Source organism: Squalius cephalus (genome assembly GCF_949319135.1).
Source record: "Squalius cephalus genome assembly, chromosome: 7".
NCBI classification, from domain to species: Eukaryota; Metazoa; Chordata; class Actinopteri; order Cypriniformes; family Leuciscidae; genus Squalius; species Squalius cephalus.
The window spans coordinates 19,590,954-19,617,180 of record NC_137128.1 but is presented as its reverse complement, the minus strand read 5'-3'; the positions used below and the strand labels follow the sequence as shown (position 1 = coordinate 19,617,180).

Genomic DNA, 26,227 nt, shown 5'->3' with positions numbered 1-26,227 from the left:
AAAAAAAATAGGCCAAAGAAGTAGACTAATGTCTAGTGTCCGGGAGATGCGAGGTACGTTCATATTTATAAATAAACATAACTGATTTTGTCTACACCTAAATACATTTCATAATAATAACAGTGATTAAGCCCAAATGTGGGTGGGGGTAATGAACACAATATGTTTTTTTTTTGTTTGTTTTTTTGCCCAAATGGTCTCCACTTTGTGCATTTTGTAAAAATACAGCAACATTTTTTAACTGACCGTATTTGCCAGAAAATAAGTCGCATGCACATGAGTGCAAGTCACACCGGATCATGTTGAGAGAGAAACACGTCATAAAGAAAAAAAAAACCTTTTAATATTAGCCTATTCAGCAATAGTGTAAAAGACCTGTAAATAAAATACAACATTTACATGATAAACACTGTTAACATGTAGGCTATGTGTTGCCTATTTTACTTTCCCTTACTGTATGACAAATGAATGCAGAAAACAACAAGAATGAAAAATAAGTAGCCATGTATAATAAAATAATATAGGCTACATAGACTATAAAAATAGCCTATACTGTGCCCTTTATTACAAACAACATTTAGCCTATTTTAAACGCCAAGCCTAAACAAATTTATTTAAATCGAAACGGTCGCGCATCTCTCATTCAGTCAAAAGTTTTCATATTTGCAATGTAACATGTGGATGCTAACTATTAATATAAAGAAGGCGTCATACTTCAGTCGAGTCCAGGCTAAATCAGCGTCTTCACAGCAAGGGAAATGTTTGGAATAACAAGTAGGACTGTGTGCGGCACAGCTTGCCCTTTATATTGTACAACAGACCAATTAAATTAGGCAGAATAACTTTTTATATGTTTGGTTGATTGTGTTTCATTTTGATAATGAGCAGTCTGCGATATGAAGCAACGCCAGAACTGATACTATGCTGTGTGAGAGCGCGATGCGCGAGCGCCATCACTTGGATTTGTTCCACTGCTGCAATAACTTAATACTCTGTTATTTATAGTCATACAGATAATATGACATCATTCGAAACAGTCAAATGTATATTTTTATTTGTGTACATTCAAAATGACTACAAAATATCATGTCATTGAAAAATAAATAAAACAACATGATGCGCTGCTTTAGCGCGTCTCGGTCTCTTTAGATCTTTCTGGCGCTCACCAAAAATGAACCAAAATACAGAGAATAGCCTTCTTGGCGCGCCTACTTTTGAAAGTCAACATTTAGATTATTTAACGTTATAACGTTGCATTATATATGCCTGAGTCACTTTGGAATAAATCACAGCGTGTTTCATGATAAAACGTGACTTAGCCTATACAGTCCGGAAAATAGGCTATAGGTTATAGCAAATTCAGACCAACTGCTGGTCTACACAGAGAAAAAGCCCTTTTTCTAAGCTCTTCTGTTGTACCGAGCCATTCGTTAGTTTAGTTGTTTGATGAGAAAATGAAATGTAGCCTATAGTTGCAATACACGCGTTTTGTAAGCTCCGTGCAACTGCTGCAGCGGACTATTATTACTAGAATATTAGAAATCTAATACTCAAGCTGTTTTCTCAGTTTTCTACTCTTAATATTAAATAAAAAACGACTGAACGAAAGATACACGGATTCTCTTGAACCACCACCGCGTTTGCGGCAGAAAACTACTGCAGTGCAGCCAAAATGCTCTGTTCGACTTATCTGAGATCCTTTACTCTTCCCTGTGGATGACCTGTGACCTACTTTCTGTAAGATCTGAATTTTTGAACTTGAATTTTTGAACTTGAATTTTAGAAAACTGAATTTGAAGTTCCGAATTTCTTCATCTTGAAAACTTGAATCTGTATTTGCAGTATACGAATTCAGAACAAAAAAACTAGCCGTTTGAAAATACGTCAATACAATTCAGCCATAAAAACATTTCAATTTGTTAAATTTCAAATGTTCAATATTCGTTTAAAAAAAATCAAATTCAGAACTATTTAAACTACCACCTAAAATTCAATTTTGTTAGATTACACTTGCAAATAATTCAAATTTACACAATTCAAATTCAAATCGTTTTGTCATATTATGAGCTCCATACTTTATTGGTGTCGATTTTCAGTCTCTTTTTAATGATAGGCCTTACGCATCTGTCAATCATCCCCGCATGCTATTTGGGGAATGAACCCAGCGCTATGATTGGTCGAACTCTTCTTCTTTTGCAGTTGGTTGATTTGAGGACTGCGCGTGCACAGAGGTGTCACCAGGTTTTTGCGTAGTTTAGAGTGACAAATCGTACCAGCGTACTTTGAAGTCAAAATGCGTATCCGCTACGCAAAATGCGTACAGGTTGGCAGGTCTGGTTTCATTAAAATTATCTCGAAGATGACTTAAAGTTTTATAGGGGTGAACTACCCCTTTAATGCCATTCAAAAAAAGAAACATGAAGAACAACTTACTTCCATTGTTTCCTACGACAAAGTTGACGTTTGGACCAAACGTAAAGGGACCAAGCAACGAATGACACATGAAGTTCTTTAGAGAAATACTCTCTATGATGCCCACCTCACCTGTGGCCTGAAAACATGCATACATACGCACATGTGTAAGCAAAGTCTATGCACAATAAGATAAGAGTACAGCCACTAGCACACATTCTCTTATTAGGACAATAAAGTACAAGTAGGGTATTTTACAGGTCAAAAGAATATCAGTTAATACGCTTGTTGTATGCTGCGAATGTCTTACACTCTGTGATGAATTTGTGCCATCTCCTGAACTGAAGTTGCCCGTTTCCTCGTCCTCGTCCTCCTCGGGTATAGAAAACCGGCTTCTCTTGTCAGGCGTTTGCCTTGAATTACTGCCCTTCCTCTTCGACATGCTCTCCCTCTACACACATCAAGCAATTATCATTCACAATAAACATACAGTCATATCATGCATCAGAGTTTTGTGTGACTACACTTTCAGTAGCTTTGTTTCCATCTAAAGTTACAAATTTTAACTTGTGTGCAAAAATAGGAATATCCCATAAAACATTTGTGAAAAATTTGTTTCCATCCCACGTGTTCAAGAGAACAATATCGTCACTTCCTGGGAATCTGGGGCAAAATATCTGTAATAAAAATGGCTGTTTTGGCATAACCTCTGGCTGTTTTTCCTCCATCATAAATGACTTGTGTCTCAGAGCACGAAGACAAAATGCAATAAACGCCGTCATGTTATCTTGCGTTCGGATGCTGGTGTTTGGGAACACCAAATTGTTGTCTAAAATTATAAAATGAAGGTTTCTGTTTGTGACCAGTTCAAGGTACGTGCTGCAATAATCATGCCTTGAATCTGTTGATGGTATGTCATATTTGTATGTGTCAAAATGTCCATTTCTATCCACAAAACTTGCCAGAAGTCATGGTTTAAGGGGTTATTTAAAAAAAAAAAAAAAAATACCCTACCCCCCAACCGCACCTTGGTTACCACCTCCAGCACGTAACAGCACCACTGCTGGATACATTTCTAGGGGAAACACCGAGATTCGCTTCACATCTGGATGGAAACCCCCAGCTAGTGTATGTAGTGTTTTATTTTTACATTTGTTTATCCAATTTCTTACTTGAATACTACTGTTAAATACACCTACTGTGAAATAAAATAAAACATTTGTTTATTTAATTTGTATAATATATTGTATTTGTAATGTGCATCTTTGTTCTTGTTTTTAATAACAAAGATAAAATAATAAAGATGTTCATCTTCACACACCCCTACTTTGGCCTAAATGGCCTGTCACTCTTTTTTCTTTTATATTTCGTTACCTCGTAAGACTACATTTTTAAAATAGGGAAATTAGTTTAGCTGTACAGCTCAGTCACTTGCAAAATAGTAAAACCAACATGATTTTTTTTTTTGTATAAAATCGTGATTTTCCTTAAAGGGATACTCCACTTTTTTGGAAATAGGCTCATTTTACAACTCCCCCAGAGTTAAACAGTTGAGTATACCGTTTTCGAATCCATTCAGCCGATCTCCGGGTCTGGCGGTACCACTTTTAGCATAGCTTAGCATAGATAATTGAATAGTCCCCAGCTCAGTAACTTCCAACGTGACCGGGACTAAGTTTATCTAACCTATTAGACCTATTTTCAGCCGCTGCGTCATATCATTACGCTTGCTGGACTCATGGTACGGCAGCGAAGTTTCTTGATTATTACGCAGGAATGAGAGTATAGTTCCTAGCCATATCAGCCTAGAAAATCGCAACTTTTCATTTTCCGTCGGTCTTAGTACACGATGTAACTACAGAAGAGTCAAGTTTTAAATAAGAAAAATATCTAAACTCTTTGGTCATTTTTTTTGAGAGATGCTAATGATCTTGTCCGATTCAATGATCTATGCTAAGCTATGCTAAAAGTGGTACCGCCAGACCCGGAGATCGGCTGAATGGATTCGAAAACGGTAAAACTGAACTGTTTAACTCTGGGGGAGTTGTAAAATGAGCCTATTTCCAAAAAAAGTGGAGTATCCCTTTAAAGAAATCATGATATTTGATATTTATAATATAAACTTATGTATTATCATTTATCATTAACAATTATCATAGTTTATATGCATGTCTGTTGAGGCAAAGTCAAGGATTTTTTTTGGCTTGGATTTATTCGGTAAATGTGTTTCCATCGTAGTTACAGCGCATGTCTTCTTATCAGATAAAAAATGATCCACGTCAAATAAGCGCACAAGTTTTATAGGCAAATTTTTAGACTTTATTCGCATCTTGGCGTTTCCATCCAGCATTTTATTATGCAATATCCCAAAGTTCACATAAAAACAGGTGGATGGAAACATGGCTAATGGAGGGACAGAAAGCTCTAGGATTTCATTAAAAAGATCTTCACTTGGGATCCGAAGATGAACAAAAGTCTCATGGGTTTGGAACAGCATGAGGTTAAATAAACTGATGACAATTTTCATGTTTGGGTGAACTAGGCTATATCCTTTTAAGAAACATGTCAGAACATGTAGGATGGATATCATTTGTATAAGTTCAGATTACAACATGGCAAATTTACAGGTAAAATAGTGTATGTGTAGTGCAGTTTAAAGATGTTTAATGCAGTTATTGCATTATACAGTAGGGTGACAAATAAGGAAAGCTGAAAATGCATAACATGGACTGTGGCATGTTTTGGTATTGGTCTAGCTTTGATTGGACATTAAGCTGGTTTGGGGCTAGTTTTGATTTGTCACTGAGCGGTTCTGGCCATATAAAGACCAGATTAATCACGATCACAGTAATCAAGACTGTAAAACCACTAAAGGAAATGTGACATAACTGATGCCATCACTGTGTGCACCACAGAAAACCATTCTCCTCTTTCGTACGGAAGAAGGTTGAATCACGAATGATCAGATAAAGAGTAACACAATCCCACACACACAATCCATGTATTATACTAACAGACACTTTTAACTGACAATGAAATGTAAGTTAACGTAAAGTCAAATTAAATCAAAACATGAAAACGAAACTTGTGACATTATTAGAGCCAAGTTCGGAAACTTTAATACATCAAACTTACTATGTGTGACTGGCATTTACATCGTTGCTTACGTTTTATAAATAACGTTAACTAACAATTATGTCACGTTGAAATTCGCTCTCTGCTAAAATGTTAGCGGACGCGCGAAAGACCTTAAAAGTTTAAACCATTCCTCAAAACCACCACAGACATGACAACAGGATAAGAAGGAGCTATATGTGTGTGTTTTTAATGTATTTATTTTAAATATACGTAAGTAAATACGTCAAGTGTGTGAAACAGACAACACATACCAGTAAACCCTCCTGCTCCTCCGCGCGCGCTTTGAAGCCTGCGTCAGTGAGCGATGATGGCGTCAGATCGCTTCCGGCTTGTGCCCACCAATCAGATAACAGCCAAGCGATTGGTGGATGACCATATATATTATACCACTTTTTTATTTTTAAATAATTTTAACATTATCCGTATAAATTATGTTCAAATGCCCATTTTAAGAGCGATTCTTATAATTACCCAACAGAGAGCTCACATTTTTTATTTATTTTAATGTTTTATTTCATTTGGCAATCGTGCGCTGTCTATTCAGTTTGAACAGAACTGGAGCTGACTTTTATAGCAACCTCTTTATCAAACATTAAAAAAGACTTTAAAGACTGCTTCTTTAAAATTAGTATTATAGAGAGCATTATCATCATTTGATGATTAAATAACATAACACATAAAACAATGAGCTTGCAAGACGTTTGGAATGTCAGATTACTCCATGAGTTGAAAACTAATAATATAATATAATATAATATAATATAATATAATATAATATAATATAATATAATATAATATAATATAATATAATATAATATAATATAATATAATATAATATAATAATTAAACTGGTAAAAATGAACTGATAAAAATGTATGGACATTGACACATGCTAAATTTTAAGGCGCTCGCCACTAGATGACGCTATTGATCATATTTTATTTTATATCAATCCGTTGAAGGCCATGGGATCATTTAACGTGCACCCTGCAGATATTGATTTGTTTAAATTAAATCAGAAGTGTTATTTCTTGATACCAACAAAGACATGCATTATCATCATCATTCTCCATCAGCCTATAGATTCTCTTCTGTGCCTTCAACCTTGTCCAGGCCATTTACACTGTAAAAAATTAGCCTTTATGATCACTAAGTTATGCCAGCAATGGTTATAATATTTTTTTGGTTTACACAAACAAGCTAAGATGCAATTAAAGGACACACCAATAAGGTTGAAAGCAGGAACATTATAATTGTTAATGAAGATCATGCTATCATAACCATGCCAATAAGTACGACTTATGTGTCCCGCAGGCTTTCCTAAAGTGCCATAGACTGCACACACATCTCCATCAAGGCCCCAGTGAAGGGATTTTGTGAACCAAAAGGGGTTCACAGAGTACATGTGCAGGTAAGTTACTATTCGGATTCTTAAAATTCCAGATTAGTAATATCATATCAAATTAATAAAGAAATGGAATAAAAAAGTATGCAGTTGACCGACTAAAATCTCTCAGATGGTGTGTGACTCAATGTGTCATATTACAAATGGAAGCAAAATAGCCAGGATCTGTGCATGACTCAAGAATTTCCAGAGAGCCACATTCATGCACATTATTTGAACGTGATAAGGGAAAATATAAATGTCGAGCTCACTGTATTACATACATTTATGCTGGGCCTAACAGAACTGCATTTTCCCATTATACAGGTGATTATGACGGGATCCTGCTTTGAGACAGGGGCTACGCTTGCATTTTATGACGCCATTCCCTGACCCAAACCCATTACGATGCAGCTCTAGCCAGGACAAGGGCATTGAAATGGAAAGATTTCAGTGTGTGAAATCTGCGACATTATTGTTACATGTGCATGTGCCGTATTACACAACATTGCCCCCATCAGAAAGCAGAGGACCCCTGTGGTGGAGGAGTGCAATCTGATGAGGACCTCCAGTAGTGCACTTGGACCAACATAGTGTTTAATAAAAGACAAGACAAATATGCTTAGTGCCTTGAGAGTTTTATTGCAATTATTCTTTGGGAAAAAAATGTAATCAGTAAATCATCTTGGTCACTGATAGAACTTCATCAAGCTCTATTTCTCCCCTTAATTATTATTAATTTTTTTTTTTTTTCAGGGAAAAATCTTGTGTTGAAGACTCTGTTTATAGGGAACGGATGTCACCCTGTGCCCTCAAAAAATGAACTCAATACATGTCTCATTCATCAAAAATAAAAAGGAAAAGCACAGCACCGCCCTCTGTATCACTTCTGGGCCTTTCTGGACTCCTGTCACTCATATTGCAGAAAGAAAATACTAGGTACATGAGTATATACAAATTAAGTCAAGTTATTTATGCACTTACACTTCCTCCAAAGGACAGTCATCTGAAGGGTTTCTTCACTGTCCTGTGCAATGGAAACAAAAACTGCACAAAAGGGGAAAACGCAATGTCATCACAATGAACTACATTGTAAAAAAGTGATCAATAACTCATGGCAACATATTTTAAGATTAACTCTAAATAAGTTTAGCAGTTTTCACTTTAAGTCAAAGCAATTCATCACAACTCAAAATTTAACAGTTGAAATGACTAGCAGTCATTTGGATTATACTTATTACAGCAACAAATTATTTTACCACTGAGAGAATTGAAAGCTCATTTACCAGTAATGAAGGTGTTGCTGCTACTGGTCCCTGGATGTGGGTCTAACGAAGAGCTGAACCCAGGCCGGGATGCCCTGCACAATGGGTCGGTTCACATTCAACCCAAGGGCCACTGCCGGGGTATAACGTGGGGGGTGCAGGACCACCATGTGTTTTTTGTTTTTCCCCCAGCCTTTTTCTTGGTTGTTGTCATACAAACAACAGTGTCTTTTTAAAAGAGACTGAGAACAGTATAAGTAGTAAAGATTATCATTTACAATATTCATGTATTTCACTTTTACTTGTTCCCATGTGCTAGTGGGTCTGACATTAAAGACGATAAACAAAGTAATTATGAAATTATTAAAATACAAAAATATATACTGTAATAAGTGAGAAAAACATCTAAATTGGTCAGCACTTATGCATTTAATTTGTCTGCTACTTTTTGCTTGCCCTCTCTCCTGGCTTTTGCAGACTTTGAGGTGTTCCCTGGCGTTTTAATTAATCCTTCAAAATAAATTCAAATTCATTCAGGTGTGTTCATGATTAGCACGATAAATGTCATTTTGGATGTGTCAGTTGATCTCGGAAGATTAGACCCTTGTGGGCCTCAAGTAGCCTACCACTTTTAGTGTGTAAGCATTTTTAAAAATGAAAATGGGCAATACATTTCTATCTGGATAATTTAGATCGGTCGTGGGCCCTGTGTCTCATCTGGTATTCCGTTGACAGCAACATTGCTCAAAAAGTTGCCCTGTGTATCATCACTTTAAGGAGCACCAGAAGGTTAAATCTCTAACCGCGAAGTACCCCAGTCAGTGAAAGGATCATTCCCTTTCGATAACTTCAACATTATGTCCGTGTGACGTATATGGGAACTCCTCTCTTCTCCACTTTTGCTGAAGTCTTATGGGCTAACGCCAGCTGGGGACAGTCAAGGTTTTGACTCTTGACGTTAACGGACAAAGTCGACATGTTGTGATCGTTTTTCTTACTCAGTTTTTGTTCTGAGAAAGAAACAGCAATATGAATAAGTCACTGGCCATCTTAATCTTAACTGTTCTTCTCTCTAAAGGTAAGCTAATGTTTCTTTCCATATATTTTTTAAAGGGGTGGTATAATGCCCTTTTCACAAGATGTAAAATAAGTCTTTGATGTCCCCAGAGTGTGTATGTGAAGTTTTAGCTCAAAAAACCCCACAGATATTTTTATATATGTTAAAGTTGTCACTTTTTGAGGGTGAGCAAAAACGCATTGTTTTTGTGTCTGTCCCTTTAAATGTAAATGAGCTGCTGCTCCCGGCACCGAGGGCGGAGCTACTACAGCTTGTGTCCTTTTACTTCACACAGACATGCACTGAAAATGTCAATGTTTATGTTCGAACTGGAGTCAGACAATGATGGAGAGACTCAAGAAGAAGTGACAACATGTAAAAGCAACAGGACATTTCTGAATGGTTAGTTGATGAATTTATGTAGCTGATGTGTTGTTATCTTCTACTCATTGATTAGCATATTCTGTCATGATAATCTATAAATCGTGTTCCGGGGCGGGGTTTATGTCAATTTTAGGAATGTCCTGTAGTCCCTACCAGCCGTTTGTTGTAGTCCTTAAAAAGCGATTTCTTTAAAAGCAAATATCTTCCTTTGCATTGAACTTTGAGCGTTGTAACTTTGCAGATGTTGTTTATGCTCAAACAGCAAAATTACTGAGCACTTAACCTCTTAAAAAAAAAAAAAAAAATCTTTCCTTTTCCTTTAATCCTCGCTTATCGGGCTTATGCTACTCTGAACAATGCCTGAACTTCGTATTTTGAGCACTTCTTGCGTTGATTTTGCAACTTCACGATGACTCGCTTAATTTAGTCCTAATTTGTAAGTCGCTTTGGACAAAAGCGTCTGCTAAATGACTAAATATAAATGTATAAATAGCATTTAACTATTTGCACTTATTATAAAGAAAATACTTTTTGAGGCTATACTTATATGTAATTATCATCTATTGCTAATTGCACTTATTTGCACTTTATGTGCACCGCTGCACTAAAATAATTAACTATAAATAGATAAAAACATTTTTTTTTTAAATAACCTAATAAAATGACAAAAGCAAATCTCGAAATAACTAAAAATTAAACAAATATATTTTTTTATATTAATAAAACAAAAATAAAAACTAAAATAATGGGATGATATACAGTTAATATGCACTGTAAGAATAAAAAAATAGTTTTCGGTTATTTTCTTCAACACTAATACAACACAAAGTTGTAATTTAAACGTAATTTAAAACACGAGAAAACCGCTTGTGAAAAATGTAATACAGATTCACATTATAATTGGACCATGTTTTTTCAGATTTTTCTCCGAGCCAGGAGTGTAAATTCACAGTCCCTCAGTATTTGCATGCTTCGCGTCAATTTTCAAAACCTAGACTGAACTTTATCTCCATTTATATGAACTTTCATCTGTTCAAACACCAACTTCATTGCAATCATGGGAATCGGTTCAATGTAAACTCCTCTTAAGGTCACATTAGAGCAGACAGTGCATGTTTAAATGCCTCTTTTCATTTGAAAGTTTATCAACATCAGGTTTGGGTCAGGTTGATTTTTTGGTAACTTTATTTCGACACTCTACTAACTATAAGTAACTTTGCAACTATGTCAACTACCAGTCATTAGAATACTAGTAGACCGTCTGCTTAATATCTGCAAAACCCCAACAGACATTCTACTGAGTATATGTAACTTTGCAAGTACAACTTATTCTACCAACTCGAAAAGTTTAGTAATACTATAATGAGAAAGTTGACATGTAGTTGAAAAGTTACTCATAGTTATAGAATGTATAAAGTGAAGAATTGAAATAAAGTGTAACAATATAGTAAATAGTAAACTGTATGGATATTTGACAGTAAATATGGTACAATGTCAGATTGCAAGGGCTTATGCATTTATTTATTTTTTTGCACAAGAAATGCAATCTGTCAATATTAAATTGAATGTAGGCCATGAGTTCAATGCACTTTGCATGGTTTTGTGTGCTTCTGATCAATATTTCTTCAGTCAACAGCAGTTTTTAGGGTCAGTAAAAGGCAGCCAATCAGGATGCTCCTTCTCTTTTCCACTAGTGTTAATATTGTTTATTTTTACATACTGATAAAATAGATCTGCTTATCCTGCATCATTTTCAAGATCATTTTGTCTTAAATTTACATAAAATGATATCACATAAAAGTCATTTTGATGTGGCCAGTGTAACAAAAAAAAGTATTCACCAATATATGCCAATATAAAATCAATTTTGTAGTTTTGTTATTGTTGCTATTTCATACTGCAAGGACACATTTTTGATGAGTATTTTTGATTTTTATTTAATTTGCAGTTGTGTATCGGAGACCAGCTAGTAAGATAAGTGCACTGTATCAAATGATTAATTTAAATTAAGTGAAAATTAACACATGTAAATAGATCCAGATGTTGTTGATTAATGTGTTCAGATGCTGGAAGATGTATAACAAACCTAAATAAACAGTTTTTATCATGTAAAAACAAAGTTTACAGTGGAACAAACCTTTTTTATAATGTATTTTATTTTTCATTTAAATAACAGCATGTTAAGTACTGTTAATAATACATTGCTGGTATAATTCTACTTATTGACAGCAGCAGCAATCATATGAAAGAATAAAAAATAAAAAAGGGTAATTGCGACTTTTCATATTACAATTCTGACTTTTTTCTTTTTTCAATTGCAGGTTATAAAGTCAGAATTGCGAGATATATACATGCAATTGTGAGAAAATGTCAGAATAGTGAGCTGACTTTGATTCTTGGGACTTTATACAACTCACAATAGCGAGTTCATATCTAACAATTCTAACTTTATTTATTATAAATATTAGTTTATATCTTGCAAATTCTGATTTTATAACTCACAATTGTGAGTTTAGGCTATATATCACAATTCGGACTTGCAATTCTGGAAAAATAAAGTCAGAATAGTGAGATTAAAAGTCGTAATTACCTTTTTTCATTTTTTTTTTCTGTGGTGGAAACAAGCCTTTATACAATCCTGACATTTTATTCATAGAGAGAGTTTACTCCACTAGCATATCCCAGACATCATGAATCATGATGTTTGTGCGATACATTGACTTCTCGAAGACTCTGTGGGAAAAAAAAAAAAATTGTGAGGATTGAATAAAAATGTATATTTATCTACATGGCTTCTGTTCAAATGCGAATATGGTATGAAAATGACAAATCTTACAAAGCAGTTGGATCAATAATTTCATCAAAGCCATCAACCAGATCAGTATACTCCTTCATTTTCTCCAGGATCCGATGAATGGCTTGAATAAAGTTCCTTTATGATTCAAACAACGAAAAACAAAAAATAACTTATCAAATATGAACTGATTTCAAAAAGATCAAACTAAGATGAAATCATTAAATCAAAAAGGGGAGTGAAGAGAATACGTCTCAACATATTCAGATTTAGAGCAAAGTATTCATAAATAAATCAATGTTCATAAAATAACATTTGATCTTTCTTGTTCCTCTTACTTTGGTGCTTCTTCAAGCTGTTTTCGGGTAAATGCTTCATTTTTCAACAGCTCATTAATGACAGCGCTCTTCACTTGATTCCATTCACTGTCAAATATAAGTTATACCATTTCTGACTGATTATTTGATTGCAGAAATCTTACACAAGAACATGCTAAATTTCAGCCAACATGTTTCAGGACCAGGCAGAAATCTTTAACCAGATTTCCAAGATTTTTTACTGAACATATGAAAAATAAAGAGGATAAAAGTCCATTTCTTACTTCACTGATTGCTGGAGTTCAGTCTCATCAAAACTTCTGTATTGTTGACTGATGACAAAAAAGCCCCAAATTTCGAGGAACACTTTCCTAATTACGCTATAGCAAACAAAAGAAGATTATGAAGAGGAATATATTATATTTGCATTAGGCTAGAGAGCACGAAGCATTAGTCTTCTAGATAAATATATCAAGAACACACAGCTTATCTTTACTGAAAGGTGATCATAAAACAAGATAATTTATTCACTGTTTTATTGTTTGTTTTTTTACTTTGTCTTACCGCAAAGGCAGTAATAGTTGATTATCTTCGCTCTCGGTTTTCTCATGTTCAATAACTGGACTAAGCAGATACAAAATGCCCCTAATGAGGTCCTCCAAAAAGGTCTGTCTGCAAGATAGAGAAAAACATATATAAAAAATGTCTTACTATTTTAAGATTTACATATTAATTCAATACGATATAATTAAACATGAGAAAATGTTTCTTGTCCCTATACCTGTCAGTGTGTGATACATCATTCCCTTCAAGAATAAGGGTTATGTGATTTACTCTGTGAAGAAACCTGTTGATCTCGGTAATCCCAAAGCCGACTTCAGAAAGTTTTTCATAAACAGGAAGAGAGTAAACAACAGCGCTTCTGCCAATAGCCCTGAACAAAATGGAGGGATCATCTTTGTTTCACCATTGATTTGTCATTAATATCGCTTTAAATTCTCACAGATGTTTATGAAGTATATCTACATGTTTACGTGCCATTACTTTCTGAAACAACAGATGAACAACTTTTGAATCACAAACTGCTATTTCCTTACTAACAAACAAAATCTAAAGTATCAGATACATGGACACATATACATTAATCATAAATCATGTTTAATTTCATACAGTATATAGATCACTTGCCAGTTAGACTGATTGAATCTGTCCGAACCAAGAGCTTCATTTCCACGACTGTAATATTCCAGGGCCAAGGCGTCAAAGAATGTATCAAAATTAAGTTTAGTCCAACTAGAAAAGAAAATTGGAATCAGTTACAGTAAAAAGGCACAGTAAAAATAAAAATCCCAGCCCTTGATTCTGATTGGTGGAGCCACGTTCGATGTACATACTCTACAAGTATACACGTGACCTCATTACTTAATATTGAAATAAAATTTTTTTTTATGGACTAACCGTTTTATAAAATCAAATCTCGGAGAAGCTGTGGTTTGCAGTGAATGTAGATCTGTAAACCACAGTTGGCCTATTTACAACAGCGCCATCTTTGATTTTTAATGGGACTGAAAGCTTGGCTGTGAGGGATGGGCCTACATCTCTTCAGTGGGTTGTACTGTTATTTAATGTGTTTTTGGATTGTTCAGCTGACAAAACACTGCAAAAATAATCTTTCCAAGAAATTTCAGTAGATGAAAAAAAACTCTAGACAACATGAGATCTGGGAGCCAGGGGCGTAAATTTCATCTAAATGTTGGGGGGGACAATAAACATAACATTCCTCACGAGCAATTTTTTGAAGGGGACACCAATAATATAGGCAAAATTGTACTTTCTATGGATATGTGTGTACACAGAGGAAAGCCTTACTGCTATTATTAGTGTACTGTAGCTAGACCGTTCCATTCTCCTTCTTCTCAAAGTTTCTCTCTGGTTCATTGAAAAAGCTGACTAAATTGACCAAAATATTCTTCATTGGTGTGCAAAATTGACAAAAAAAATGAAGGTTGATGATTAATCGATAACGATAATTAGACAATATTTTGCTGAGTGTGTTATTGTGCTGGTAACTTGGCATGTTTAGGACTGCCGAGGACAGCCGACTCCTAAAGTTTTTGAAATTCTTCATATTCTGTGTGGCGGTTCAGTTCACAGCAGTGACAGAAATCATTTTTCCAATAAGTTTCAATAGATTTTTACCTTCATTGGCATTTTTACCTTTATAAATGTATTTTTAAACCTAAATATATGCATGCATCATCTTTTGTGTCAATTTCATACATTAAATTAAATTATAATAATAAGTCACAATAGGGCTGTTACCAATCAAATTAAATAATATCAACAAAATCTTTGCAATGGAGAGGAAACACAAAAGTTGCATTTGAAATGGCATTTAGATTTTACACAGACATAAATAATGTTTTGTTTAAAACATAAAACGTTGAATATTGATATGTAAAATTATTTAAAACATGAAAAGATACTTTAAATGTGAAATTAAAACCGCCAGTAGGTGGCAGCAATTCATTGTTAATGAGTGAGTCATTGTGATTCAACTGATTCGTTCAAAAAGCTGATTCATAATTCAGTAAGGAAATACCTCAGTGTTTCTCAGAGACGCAAATACAGTGCTTTGGCTTAGTTTTCAACTATTTTCGTTGGCGAAATAGTTAAAACAGGCAATATGGTGTCTAAAAGTAAACTTTTCAATTATCAATTTATTAAATCACATTTATTATCATGTTAATATCTGGAGAAAAACTGCACTCTTTGTGTGATATTATATTAGATTAACTATATTAAATGATATAAACTGACTAAATCACACAGTGAAAGCGTGAAAATCTAAATGCGCACCCGCACTTGTCTAATCTACAAGACTACACAAGGTGTATGCGTACACTCTTTGGGTGTGTGTGTGAGGGAACGGTTTTAAACAATCTAGGTAACGTTTAACGCACAGACTGTATAAAACAAGGTTATAATCGCCAACATAGCGAGGTGGACTAGCCTACATCGGTGACAAAAGTAAGTGATTGGTTATCATAACATTTTATGTCAATGATTTATTAATGACGCAGACGCAGCATATTCTGTATTAAAGAGAAAATAATCACTTCATCCGAGGTTTAAAGTAAATAAAATAGCCTTGACTTACTGGAGTTTATTGGAGTTGTTTGTGATGAGGTAAAAGGGGAGCGGGCAGTGGACCGAAGCACTGAGGCAAGGGAGGGGGGACTCAACATTTTAAAACGTTTATTTGTATTTGCCCCGTTTGCATTTTTATTGTTTTACTACTTAAACAATTATTTTAAGTATATATCATTATATTATTTACAATACACATATTTTAGGCTAATTATATTTTTAGGAGGGGACAACCCTCAGATAGGGGGGGTCCTGACCCCCCCGACCCCCCCGCGATTTCCGCCTATGCTGGGAGCTTTATACAGCGGAAATGCCATTGATAACACGGTAAGCCTATCCCTCACAGCCTCGCTTTCATACCTGTCATGCTCTGAAAAATGTCTGAAGCCCTGAATCACATGTGTCAAACTGTCCTGCAGAGCGTATCTCCAACCAGCTCCAAAACACAAGGCTGGATGAGCTTGATTCGCTGGTTCAGGTGTGCGAGCAAAACCCTAATTAAATACAAAGGACCGTGGCACTCCAGGAGGGATAAATTGACATGGTAATGATTTAAAAATATATATAAATTTAAATTCTTTTGTATTTTCTTGCAAAACTTTTGCTTCTCTCTCAAAAGTATTGCATTCCTTATAGTGACGGGAAGTTCGAATCATTTTACTGACTCTCTTGTTCGATCTCGTTCATCAAAATGAACGAATCTTTTTTCCGAGTCATTTCGTTCATTTAAGGGGCTTTAAATGTTATACTTTTAACAGGCAAATTCCCCCGAACACATCCACCTACGCAATCTTGATAATATTCTGAATTAAGAAATCATTATAATGCAGTCAAAAATAATTTACAGGGAACATAAATAATTACTTTACCTTACGAATCTTTCGTTCATTTGATCGTTCATGAATCACTAATCCTCCATAAAAACTTGACTTTCACTCGCAAAACTTTATCATCCCAGGGAAACTTTGCGTTAACTCGCAAAACTTTTGTGATGGAAAAGGCATGAGGGGGGAGGAAAAACTATATTTCTAATAGAAGGATCATGATCGTTCAAGTGGTTTTAATGATAATTATGAAATAGTTTTAGTTGTCTGAAAGGATGAGAAACTATTAATTATGTAGTGGTTTAAATGATATTTGTAATATTCAACATTTTGTGCATGTCTTCCTTACTTCAAAAGACCATGCCTTGTATCCGGGTCTAAAAGCACATGATACTTTTCACTTGCGTTTCTCAACTCAATCAGCTCTGCCCATTGCCTGTAACACACAAAATTCAGGCATTTTTTTTAATGCTAATTTTACTTTATATTTATCGACCTGTCAATCAGTAGCATAGTCTTACTTCTTAGAATCCAAGTATTTCGCATGGAACGAAGGACTTTCAGTGTGTTTCAAAACTTCATCCCAGTAAAAAGCAATCAGTCCAGATGTGGTTCTAGGAAACACAGAAGAGAAAAATTGTTATTTAGAGATGTCATTAAGTACAATATTGAAGTTTGGAATTGATATTAACAAACGTTCTTACCTTAATGATATAAGGAAATCATTCTTCTCTTTTTGCCTTTCCAAAACTGAAATTTCAAAGGCTTTGTTTCTAATCTGATCCATAACCATCTGCACTCTTCGGAGGAGACAACAAGTGGTTAAAATGACACTATGAAATGTAATAATTTTTTTGTCATGGGCTTATGTGTTTAGCCCAACACTTAAGTTTGGAGGACAATAATATAAAATGCATCCATATTATTGCATAATTAATCCATAGTTGCTATTTGCTTTAACAGCATGGCTTTAAAACAGCTCTTACTCCTCATGAAGTTGGTTAAAATCTATTTTTCCAATGTCCAAAACAGTATCCACCCCAGCTTCGAGCATGTTCACCAGCCGGGATCTCACCACCCTTTTAAATGTCAAAATACAGAATGTTACCTTTTAATATGCTACACTTAAAAACTACAAGTAAAATTATTTTGTAGTACAATGCATGTTTTACTAACACCGTGTCTACACTGGATGCGAAGTTGCGAACGGCGCAATGCGAAGTGCCAAACGACAATAGAAACCATTCAAATCAGTGGTGTTGTCTACAATGGATATGGCGCAGCACAGCGCGACACAACACAACAAATTCCCAACAGCAAACTGATGCCTCGAGGCTTGTTCAATTTATGACATATGACGTATGACTCCATGTGACTCCATGCACCCACAGGCCACAATATTTCTCACAGGAATGACAAATGGATTTGTAACGGTAACTTTTTCGCGATGCGACACGTCAACGGTTGCGTCCGGTGTTGACACTGTGTAATCATCACAGGAGCCCCTGAAGATACATGGTGATGGGAAAAAAATTGAGATGGGAGGAAAAAATATATGTCAATGCTTTAAGTGTTCCCTCGCAAAAGTTTTGCGTTCCCCCAAGAAACTTAGTGTTCGGTCACAAAACCTTAGTTCCCTCGCAAAAGTTTTGCATTCCCTGAGAAACTTTGCATTCACTCGCAAAACCTTTGCGTTCTCTCAAGAAACTTTTGCGTTATCCCATACAAATTTTTGCTTTCACTCCCAAAACCTTTGTATTCCTTCGCAACACTTTTGCGTTCCCCCAAGAAACTTTGCATTCCCTCGCAAAACCTTTGCGATCCCTTCAAGAAACTTTTGCATTCTCCCATTAGAAACTTTGCTTTCACTTGCAAAACCTTTGCGTTCCTTCACAAAAATTTTGCGTTCCCTCACAAAAGTTTTGCGTTCCCCTGAGAAACTCAGCATTTGCTCGCAAAACCTTTGCATTCCCTCGCAAAACTTTTGCGTTCCCCCAAGAAACTTTGCTTTCGTTCACAAAACTGTTGCATTCCCTTGCAAAAGCTTTGCGTTTACTCGAGAAACTTTGTGTTCCTTCAAGACACGTTGCTTTCGCTTGCCAAACCTCTGGAAGAGAATGCAAAAGCATTGACATCATTTTTCCTCCCATCTCATAGGTTTTCCTTCACCATGTCCCTTTAGGGGCTCCGTAGAATCTGCACATAGCTTATTGCTGATAATATTTTAAATACAACATTAAACAAGTTTAAATTAAATTATAGAGAGGTCCTACGCCTTGGCCAGAAGGAAACTGAAGAACTCCATGGGTTTACTGTAGATTGGAGGGGCTCCTGGAAGATAGTATGACTCCACTTCTCTGTAATAAACAAGTCAGATGAATAAATCAAGTTATGAGCAAAACAAAAGGTACATGGTGTGGATGGTGGATTTGTAAGGTCAGTGCACAATCACATCTTGGACAAGCACTTTGACAAAGGAACACTGGATCTTGTGTTCTCCACTCTCAATGAACACATGCTTACTTCCAGATCTCCACCATCGTCTCGTTTTTAAAGATCTGGCGGTAAATGTTGAAATACCTGTAGAGCACATTCATAGGTATTATATTGGGTTTCAGAGAACTTGTCAGAAGTAAACGAGATCTTTTAGTGTTTTAAGAATGTGTAAAGATGATAAAGCTCTTACGGAAAGAAAACATTTTCAGCGATCTCGTTGGTCGTTACAATAATTGTACTAGCAGCCTCCAACGGAAATAATTTCCTGTGAAATAAAAAACAGGCAATATAATTTTTTTTTTTTTAAATCACCAAAAATCATCAAAATAATTTTGACCAGTTCTCACAATAACCATGAGATTCTAAAAAGCATTCTAACTCATTCTAATTGTTCTGAGTGAGTCCACACCACAACTATAACAATAGCGGAAACAGATGAAAGATATTGGTCTAAATTATTCTTATTTTGTCTTCTGGAATCAGGGTTTAAACAACAATTAATATTTAGGGACATTATCGATTTAACTGCACTGACACTATTGGCGGAGAACAAAATTTGAACTGAATTGAGCTGGATAATGACACTAATTGAGCTAAATAATGAAACCATTATCTTCCATTGAGATGCTTATAGCTGAATTAAAATGGTCTCATATCTGATGAACTTTGCAACATTGACACTGTCATTGAATTGACTTGAGGAGAACAATAACACTTATTTTCTGAAGATCTGCTGTACAGCTGAAATTGAATTGGTTTCATAATTGATTAACTTTACATTAACGCTCTTATTTTCCTGGTTATTAAAACGTAAAGTTGCTTTGAGACGATCTTTAAAGTGCTGTATATAAATAAATGTGACTTAAATAAATGTGAGACTTGTAAATATCTTCTGAAGCTTCTTAAGGGCAGTACTAAACAAAGCAAAAAAGATCTTTAAACAAAACACAAACAATTCACACCAATCATTCTGTTCAAAAGTTTACACCCCTGTTTTGCTTTTTTGAACATCAATGAACTTTTGTAATAGTTAAGTTCGAGTCCTCAGTGTGAAAAGATGGATACCAAAATCATACATTTACTGTTGGAAGGGGTTCAAATATGCAGAAGATGCAGAAAAAAAAACCAGGCAGTTTCACTGCTCAGGACAAAGGACTTATTAACATCTATCATAAAACATCCAGGTAACGACAGTATTAAGAATCATGCTAACTTTTCAACTGGTTCTTTTGAGATTTGTATTCATGACTTGTGCTTAGAATAAACATGACATTACTATCATTACACAGTATTTGAGACCGTTGGACAGACTTACGGTATTACATCTGACTCATACTGGCTCCGGGTAGCATTCTTTGGTTTTACAAACTCTCTTAATTTTTGTACCCAACTTTGGACAGCGATCCTGTAAAAACAGAAAAAGGTTATGATCAGGAAACTGTTGAACCTACATATCAGGTACATTATCCACTGCTGGTCTTACCTAGTTTTCCTGAACTGATCATCTCTCACTATTTTCTCTGTAACGTTTCTGACTTTGTCCAGGAAGTCTAAAAAGACTACAGTCCCAGAGTTGAGGATTTGTTCTCTTAAGTTGTGAGATGATAGTTCAGCACAATCTTTGTTCAAAACAAAGACAGAATCATTAAAAACTACAGAGAAACCGTGGGGAAAGAATTACTACCACAAAAGACAATGCCAACAGTTGTCAATATATCCAGAACATTATTGTTAGAGCTATCACATAAATGCTGCTTTTGTCTATTAAACTTTAAAGGTTGATTTTAATTGTTCGACCACAATAAGAGGGAAAACAACGTAGCCTACCGTAGCAGCAGAGCAATGCAGTTAAACTTACAACAGCCAAAAGCTTATACATTGTTTCCGTCTTATGCTAAAAGAGAGAAAAAAAGATCTAAGTAGGCTACTAAACATGCCAGAAAGGAACGAAAACCAATGGATGTGTACTTTGTACTGAATATTATTGACGACAGAAGAGACAAACACTTACTTTTTGATCTGCGAGTCTGTATATCCTTCACTGTCTGACTCTTGGCTAATATGGGTCATTACATGGTCAACCGTCCACAGCAGAGCAACCGAGCAGGGCAAAAGGGTAGCTAGATGGTCTAAACAAACATTTATCTGTTAATATTTGAGTGTTTTGTCCATCTTACTGTTGGTGTCATTTCAGGTTACATTTCCAAATTGAAAAATAAAAAATACATGTACCAGGGTGAAATCCTTATTAATAATGTACATGGAACTAAATTGTAACATACAGTATAGAGATTAGTTTAGCATGGACAAGATGATGTTTTATTCAGAGGAATTTTAGGATCAATGACATACTATAATAGCTTTTTTAATATTTTGAATTTGTATTTGTAATTATTAGTTATTATTAGTCATTATTAGTAAGCACACTGACAAAGTATTTGTTTTTTTAATATTAGTTTAAAAAAAGAATGTCTGTAAAAGTTTTAGTTTACTTGTTCAATATGTTTCAATTATTGTAGTACTTCAACTAAACAAAATAAGAATGGTCTTGGCAATCAGCTGATTTTTTAAAGGGTTTATTTTAGTTTTTTATGGTTTTAGTTATAGTTAATAATTAATCTGATTGTGGCATCTGTTATATTATTAAGAGAAATAAACTGAACCATTGGAAAATGTTATAAAAATGGCATGTCAAAACGGAAATATAAAATCAGATTGAATGATTCTGGTCAATTATCATACAGGTTTATGATAAATGATAAATAATAAAAATAATTGAAATGTAAATGTAATTAAATTAAATTACTATTATCGATATAAATTAAATAACTAATATTTATTATTATGAATTCTAATAAATATTTCAACTTTATAATAAATGTAATACTTTTTGACTTTCCCCCCTCCAAATTTAAATTGACCTTGCCCACAAATCCGCCATTACTAAATAATAAATCTTAAAAATGTTCAAATGAAAGTCAAAATAAATAGTTAATAAATCCAAATTAACTATTTGCAAGATTTTTAATGGGTCATTTTTTATTTAGTATAACATGCTGTAGGCTAATACAGTAAACATGATCAATTTAGTTTTCATGCCAACTTAAAATATTTAGAACAAAAAAAATTCAAGAATGTACTTTGTTCAAATATCTTTATCTTTATTACAAAAAAAGTATCCGATTCTGACTGATCATCTGGGCCAGGTGATGTGAAGGCATTCAAGCTCTTCGAGTGCACTCATTAGTGAGTATGTTGGAGCAGTTGGGTTCAGAAGAAGCAGCTGAATTAGAATGTGGTTCACATGTGTCCAGGCTCCAAGGCAAGCTTCACCATGAGCTCCAGATCAGCTTTAAGAGATACGTCCACCCGTCTTGGATCAGAGTTCCTACCCTTCTCGACTTTGCTAACTGGTCAGAGTACGAGCATCAGGTCCAAGATGACACCGTCATGTATCCATGCTCCATCCTTACCTACCAGGAAAAGAGAAGGTCGTCATGACACCAAGCCTCCAGGCAGATTCACAAGCATCCTGCTGGGTGCTGTGAGGCCCACTGCTGACAGTGACTGCAGAGTACCCGCTACAGGCCCAGCTCGGTCAGGTACAGAGAGAAGTCACGTGCCTACTGTCCTTATTGTGACAATTCTAGTCGCTTCCTTAATGGATGCCCCAACTTCAAGGAGCTGTCTAAAGAACAGAAAGAGGCATGGATCCGCAAGAACAACAGGTGTTGGCGGTGTGGCCGCAATCATCATGCATCCAGATGCACGCTGAAGGCTCTGTGCAAGACCTGCAACAGGAAACACCTGCTTATATTGCATGACCTGAATGAGCGAGCTGTGAATACCATGCTGAGCCTGAACCCAAGGAGAACTTGTGTCTTGTGAGGATGACAAAAAGCATCTTGTATGCAAACCGTTCTGATGTGTACCAGTGGCAGGTGCTCCCCTTTTGGCACCACGTGCAATCCATGCTGTGCTACGTATGCCCTGCAGAGACACATGTTGGACCACAGTCAGCTGGGAGACCAATTCAGAGAGGTAACTGAGTATCATTTTTTGTTGGCAATTATTGCCAGCACAGTCTTCACTTCCCCCAAGAGGCTAAAGACCTAGTTGATCGACTTCAAGCACTTCTAGCCACTCTTCCCCAGTAAAGATGCATCAGATCTACCGAGTGCTAGTGAGCCAATATGATCCTCTTGGCTATCTTATCCCTTACACCACCCGGGCTAAGATTCTGGTACAGTGCCTGTGGGACAAGAAGCGTGACTGGGACGACCCATGGTTGCCTAAGGATCTGCTTAATAATAGATCTTCGTAATGTTGCCCTGTATCCTTCAGTGCAACTGGTTATTCTGATCTAATTCACATACGCACTGCACACGGAGTATGTAACAGGCGTTACTATAGTAACCGGAGACTACACAGCTAGTTCTGTGGCTGCGTCTTAAAGCGATGATGTCACAGTGAGGTTAATATTCCAAACATTGTCTCGCGCACTGACTTTTGAAAGCCGTAAAATTCACAGTAGTGCATAGTTAGTTTACTACAGCTCATTCGGCTTTGGGTTAATTGACAGCGTTTATCATGATTGGACTGAAGAGAAAACTAAGTTGTCGCATCGCTCAGGTGTACGACTTTCATTAAAGTACTGGTTCACCTTCAACATCCAGCATCAATGCGGCGCAGGACCACCGTCAGCCCGTTAGTGGATGTGAGGGAAATGAGATGCCGGAGAGAAAGAGGATGAAGAGAGAGAGTTTTGACCAGGCTACTTTCAGTGGTCTTGAAATTCTTCCTCTTGAAAACCAGCAGCAGGTTCAAACCCCTCCAGCTCAAGTCCACCACAGTTCAGACAGTCCAGTTGACAACAACGAAGTGGACGTGACAGTTCAGGGTGAGTTTACTGCCATAACTTTAAACATTTACACACACTGCTGCCAGTGCCAGTGCTACCGGTATGACTGCAGAGTGTTTGGTGAGGGAAGATACAGAAGCTTGGAGGATGTCTTTGAGGTAACGCATTTTAGGCTACTTAATGTTTAGCTAGGAAATTGTTGCAAATCTCACTACCTTATTGTTAATTGTTTAACTATATATATATATATATATATATATATATATATATATATATATATATATATATATATATATATACATACATAGTTTTATCTCACTCTATCCATTTCAACTCTAACCCCCTGGTTCACAGACAAGGTTTAAGTCTAGTTTCAGACTAAAATGCAAGTTTGAGCTGTTTTAACTTGCACTGAGATATCTTAAAATATGTCAGTGCCATTGTTTTGTCTCAAGATGCACACCAGTAGTGTTTTTTCCAAGGCATGTCTATAAAAGCTACTTAAATGTCCTAATTGAACTAAGGCCTAATCCTGGCTTAATCTAAACCCGGTCTGTGAAACCGGTCCTTTTTGTATAAGTCCAACATTCAGTGCATTTTACATGCTTAAAATGTGACTGACCAGCTCACTGTTTCTCTTTCTTATTTTTTGCCTACTGTTTTATGTTTGGTGTTGTGACATGGAAAGAAGTGTGAAGTCAAATATCTTCTAAGTGTAATGCATGTAAACAATAACCCTGATTTCTGTGTTTTGTGCTCCATCAGCCCTTCAGTGTTAGTGAGGGAAATGATAGTCAGGAGAGAAAGAGCAGGAAGAGTAGTTTGGACACGAAAAGCAGCTCAGGTCAGCAAATGCAGAACCTAAATGTTCACCTAAATATGGGTTTCCATTAAGGATGACTTAATTAGGGGAACGTTCTCATTATGTGACATGAATGACCATAAGCCAAAATAATCCACTCTATCACACATTATATAAAAATTCAACTCAAGTTTGATTAAGGCCATGATTAGATTTTTATTCCAGGACGTGTGTTAAAATATTTCGACACAGATGAATCCAAGTGTTCCACCAGCTGGAAGAGAAAATGGAATCAGGTGCACAAGTTCTATAAGAGTACAGCCAGCAGCAGTGTGGCGGAGGACCATCAGCTCGTTACTGTTGATGAGGAGGAAGAGAGGCCGGAGAGAAAGAGGAGGAGGACTGGTAGTGTTGAGGAGTTTTTCCTCGACCGCAGAGGCAGCTCAGGTCAGGCTGAGAAAGTGCAGGACCAAACTGCTGTGCCATTATATGAGAGAGCCATTGAAGGTAAATCAAATAACCTCGTTATGAGAATAATCATAATCAAAAAATGCCCCTATACTGAAGAATCATTTGATATTCCCCGCTTTAGATCCCAATCTTCTACAGGACATTGTCTCTGATCATGGTCTTCAGCAGCCTCTTTCTATCGGGCTTGATCTCCCTCCCCATGAAAATCAGCAGAACATTTTAAGCCGATATAAAATTGGCAAAATGCTCGGGAAGGGAGGATTCGGCGCTGTCTATGAAGGCACACGCTTGGAGGATGGCCTTGAGGTATCGTAATCGTAATTGTACGTATAATATTTAGCTAGCAAATTCTTTGATCTCACTCTGTCCATTTCAAGTCCACTATTTTGTGCACGTGTAACCAATTTTTTGTTGTGTTGGACAGGTGGCGATAAAATTTGCCAGAAAGAAGAGGAACACGCGACGCTTCAAGATTGTAAGTAGACTACTTCTTTTCACAGTTTATCATTGTAAACAATTAGTCCAAGACAGGTCTAAATCTTTATTTGAGAAAGCAGCTCCATCGAACAGTCCTAAAAATGATCTCTCTTCTAGCCTGGCCATCCCACACCCCTTCCATTAGAGGTCGGCCTTTTAATCCTGGTCAGTCAGGATGCTAAAGCTCCTGACATCATTGAGCTGCTGGAATGGCAAGAGCAGCTTGACCAATACATCATGGTCTTGGAACGTCCCTCGCCATGTCAAGATCTGGGGAATTATGTCCATCGCTTTGGAGGGACGCTCGCTGAGGACTTAGCGTGGCTTGTCATGTGGCAGGCAACTTACGCCTCTGACATGTGCTGTCGCTGCGGAGTGTTTCACCGAGACATTAA

At 36.1% G+C, this 26,227-nt stretch overlaps 2 protein-coding genes across 4 annotated transcripts in view; both read right to left on the bottom strand.

Annotated features, from left to right (window-relative positions):
* Window positions 1–5,875, bottom strand: part of LOC307162116 (structural maintenance of chromosomes protein 6) — a 34,964-nt gene extending 29,089 nt beyond the window's left edge. The window contains exons 1-4 of one of the 3 annotated variants that reach the window (XM_079877199.1): window positions 5,793–5,841; window positions 3,427–3,475; window positions 2,723–2,863; window positions 2,434–2,551 (exon numbers count right to left, since the gene is read on the bottom strand). In XM_079877199.1, coding sequence (XP_079733325.1) covers window positions 2,434–2,551; window positions 2,723–2,854 — 250 coding nt within the window. In that variant the 5' untranslated portion in view covers window positions 2,855–2,863; window positions 3,427–3,475; window positions 5,793–5,841. Of the gene's footprint in view, window positions 1–2,433; window positions 2,552–2,722; window positions 2,864–3,426; window positions 3,476–5,792 lie in introns of all 3 variants that reach the window. The other 2 variants (XM_079877197.1, XM_079877198.1) reach the window with 2 other exon arrangements.
* Window positions 5,876–11,555: 5,680 nt separating this feature from the next.
* LOC307161337 (uncharacterized protein) lies at window positions 11,556–21,318 on the bottom strand. The gene is made up of 18 exons (XM_079875975.1): window positions 21,233–21,318; window positions 21,049–21,115; window positions 20,705–20,840; window positions 20,537–20,626; window positions 19,412–19,486; window positions 19,249–19,305; window positions 18,999–19,082; window positions 17,712–17,804; window positions 17,430–17,525; window positions 17,247–17,339; window positions 17,075–17,161; window positions 13,940–14,044; window positions 13,533–13,685; window positions 13,316–13,423; window positions 13,036–13,131; window positions 12,773–12,859; window positions 12,477–12,572; window positions 11,556–12,373 (listed from the first exon to the last, which is right to left on the bottom strand). Exons 2-18 carry the CDS (start codon window positions 21,098–21,100, stop codon window positions 12,304–12,306), a joined length of 1,578 nt encoding a protein of 525 aa, XP_079732101.1. The 5' UTR covers window positions 21,101–21,115; window positions 21,233–21,318; the 3' UTR covers window positions 11,556–12,303.
* Window positions 21,319–26,227: the final 4,909 nt, after the last annotated feature.

What these genes read in the sequence shown, in the direction of transcription:
- LOC307161337 (XM_079875975.1), bottom strand. Translation starts at nt 21,100, where the DNA reads ATGTATAAGCTTTTGGCTGTTGTAAGTTTAACTGCATTGCTCTGCTGC. An exon ending in AGATTCAATCAGTCTAACTG is followed by an intron (nt 13,686 to 13,939) that starts GCAAGTGATCTA and finishes CATTTTGTTCAG; the next exon opens with GGCTATTGGCAGAAGCGCTG. An exon ending in CAGCTTGAAGAAGCACCAAA is followed by an intron (nt 12,573 to 12,772) that starts GTAAGAGGAACA and finishes TGAATCATAAAG; the next exon opens with GAACTTTATTCAAGCCATTC.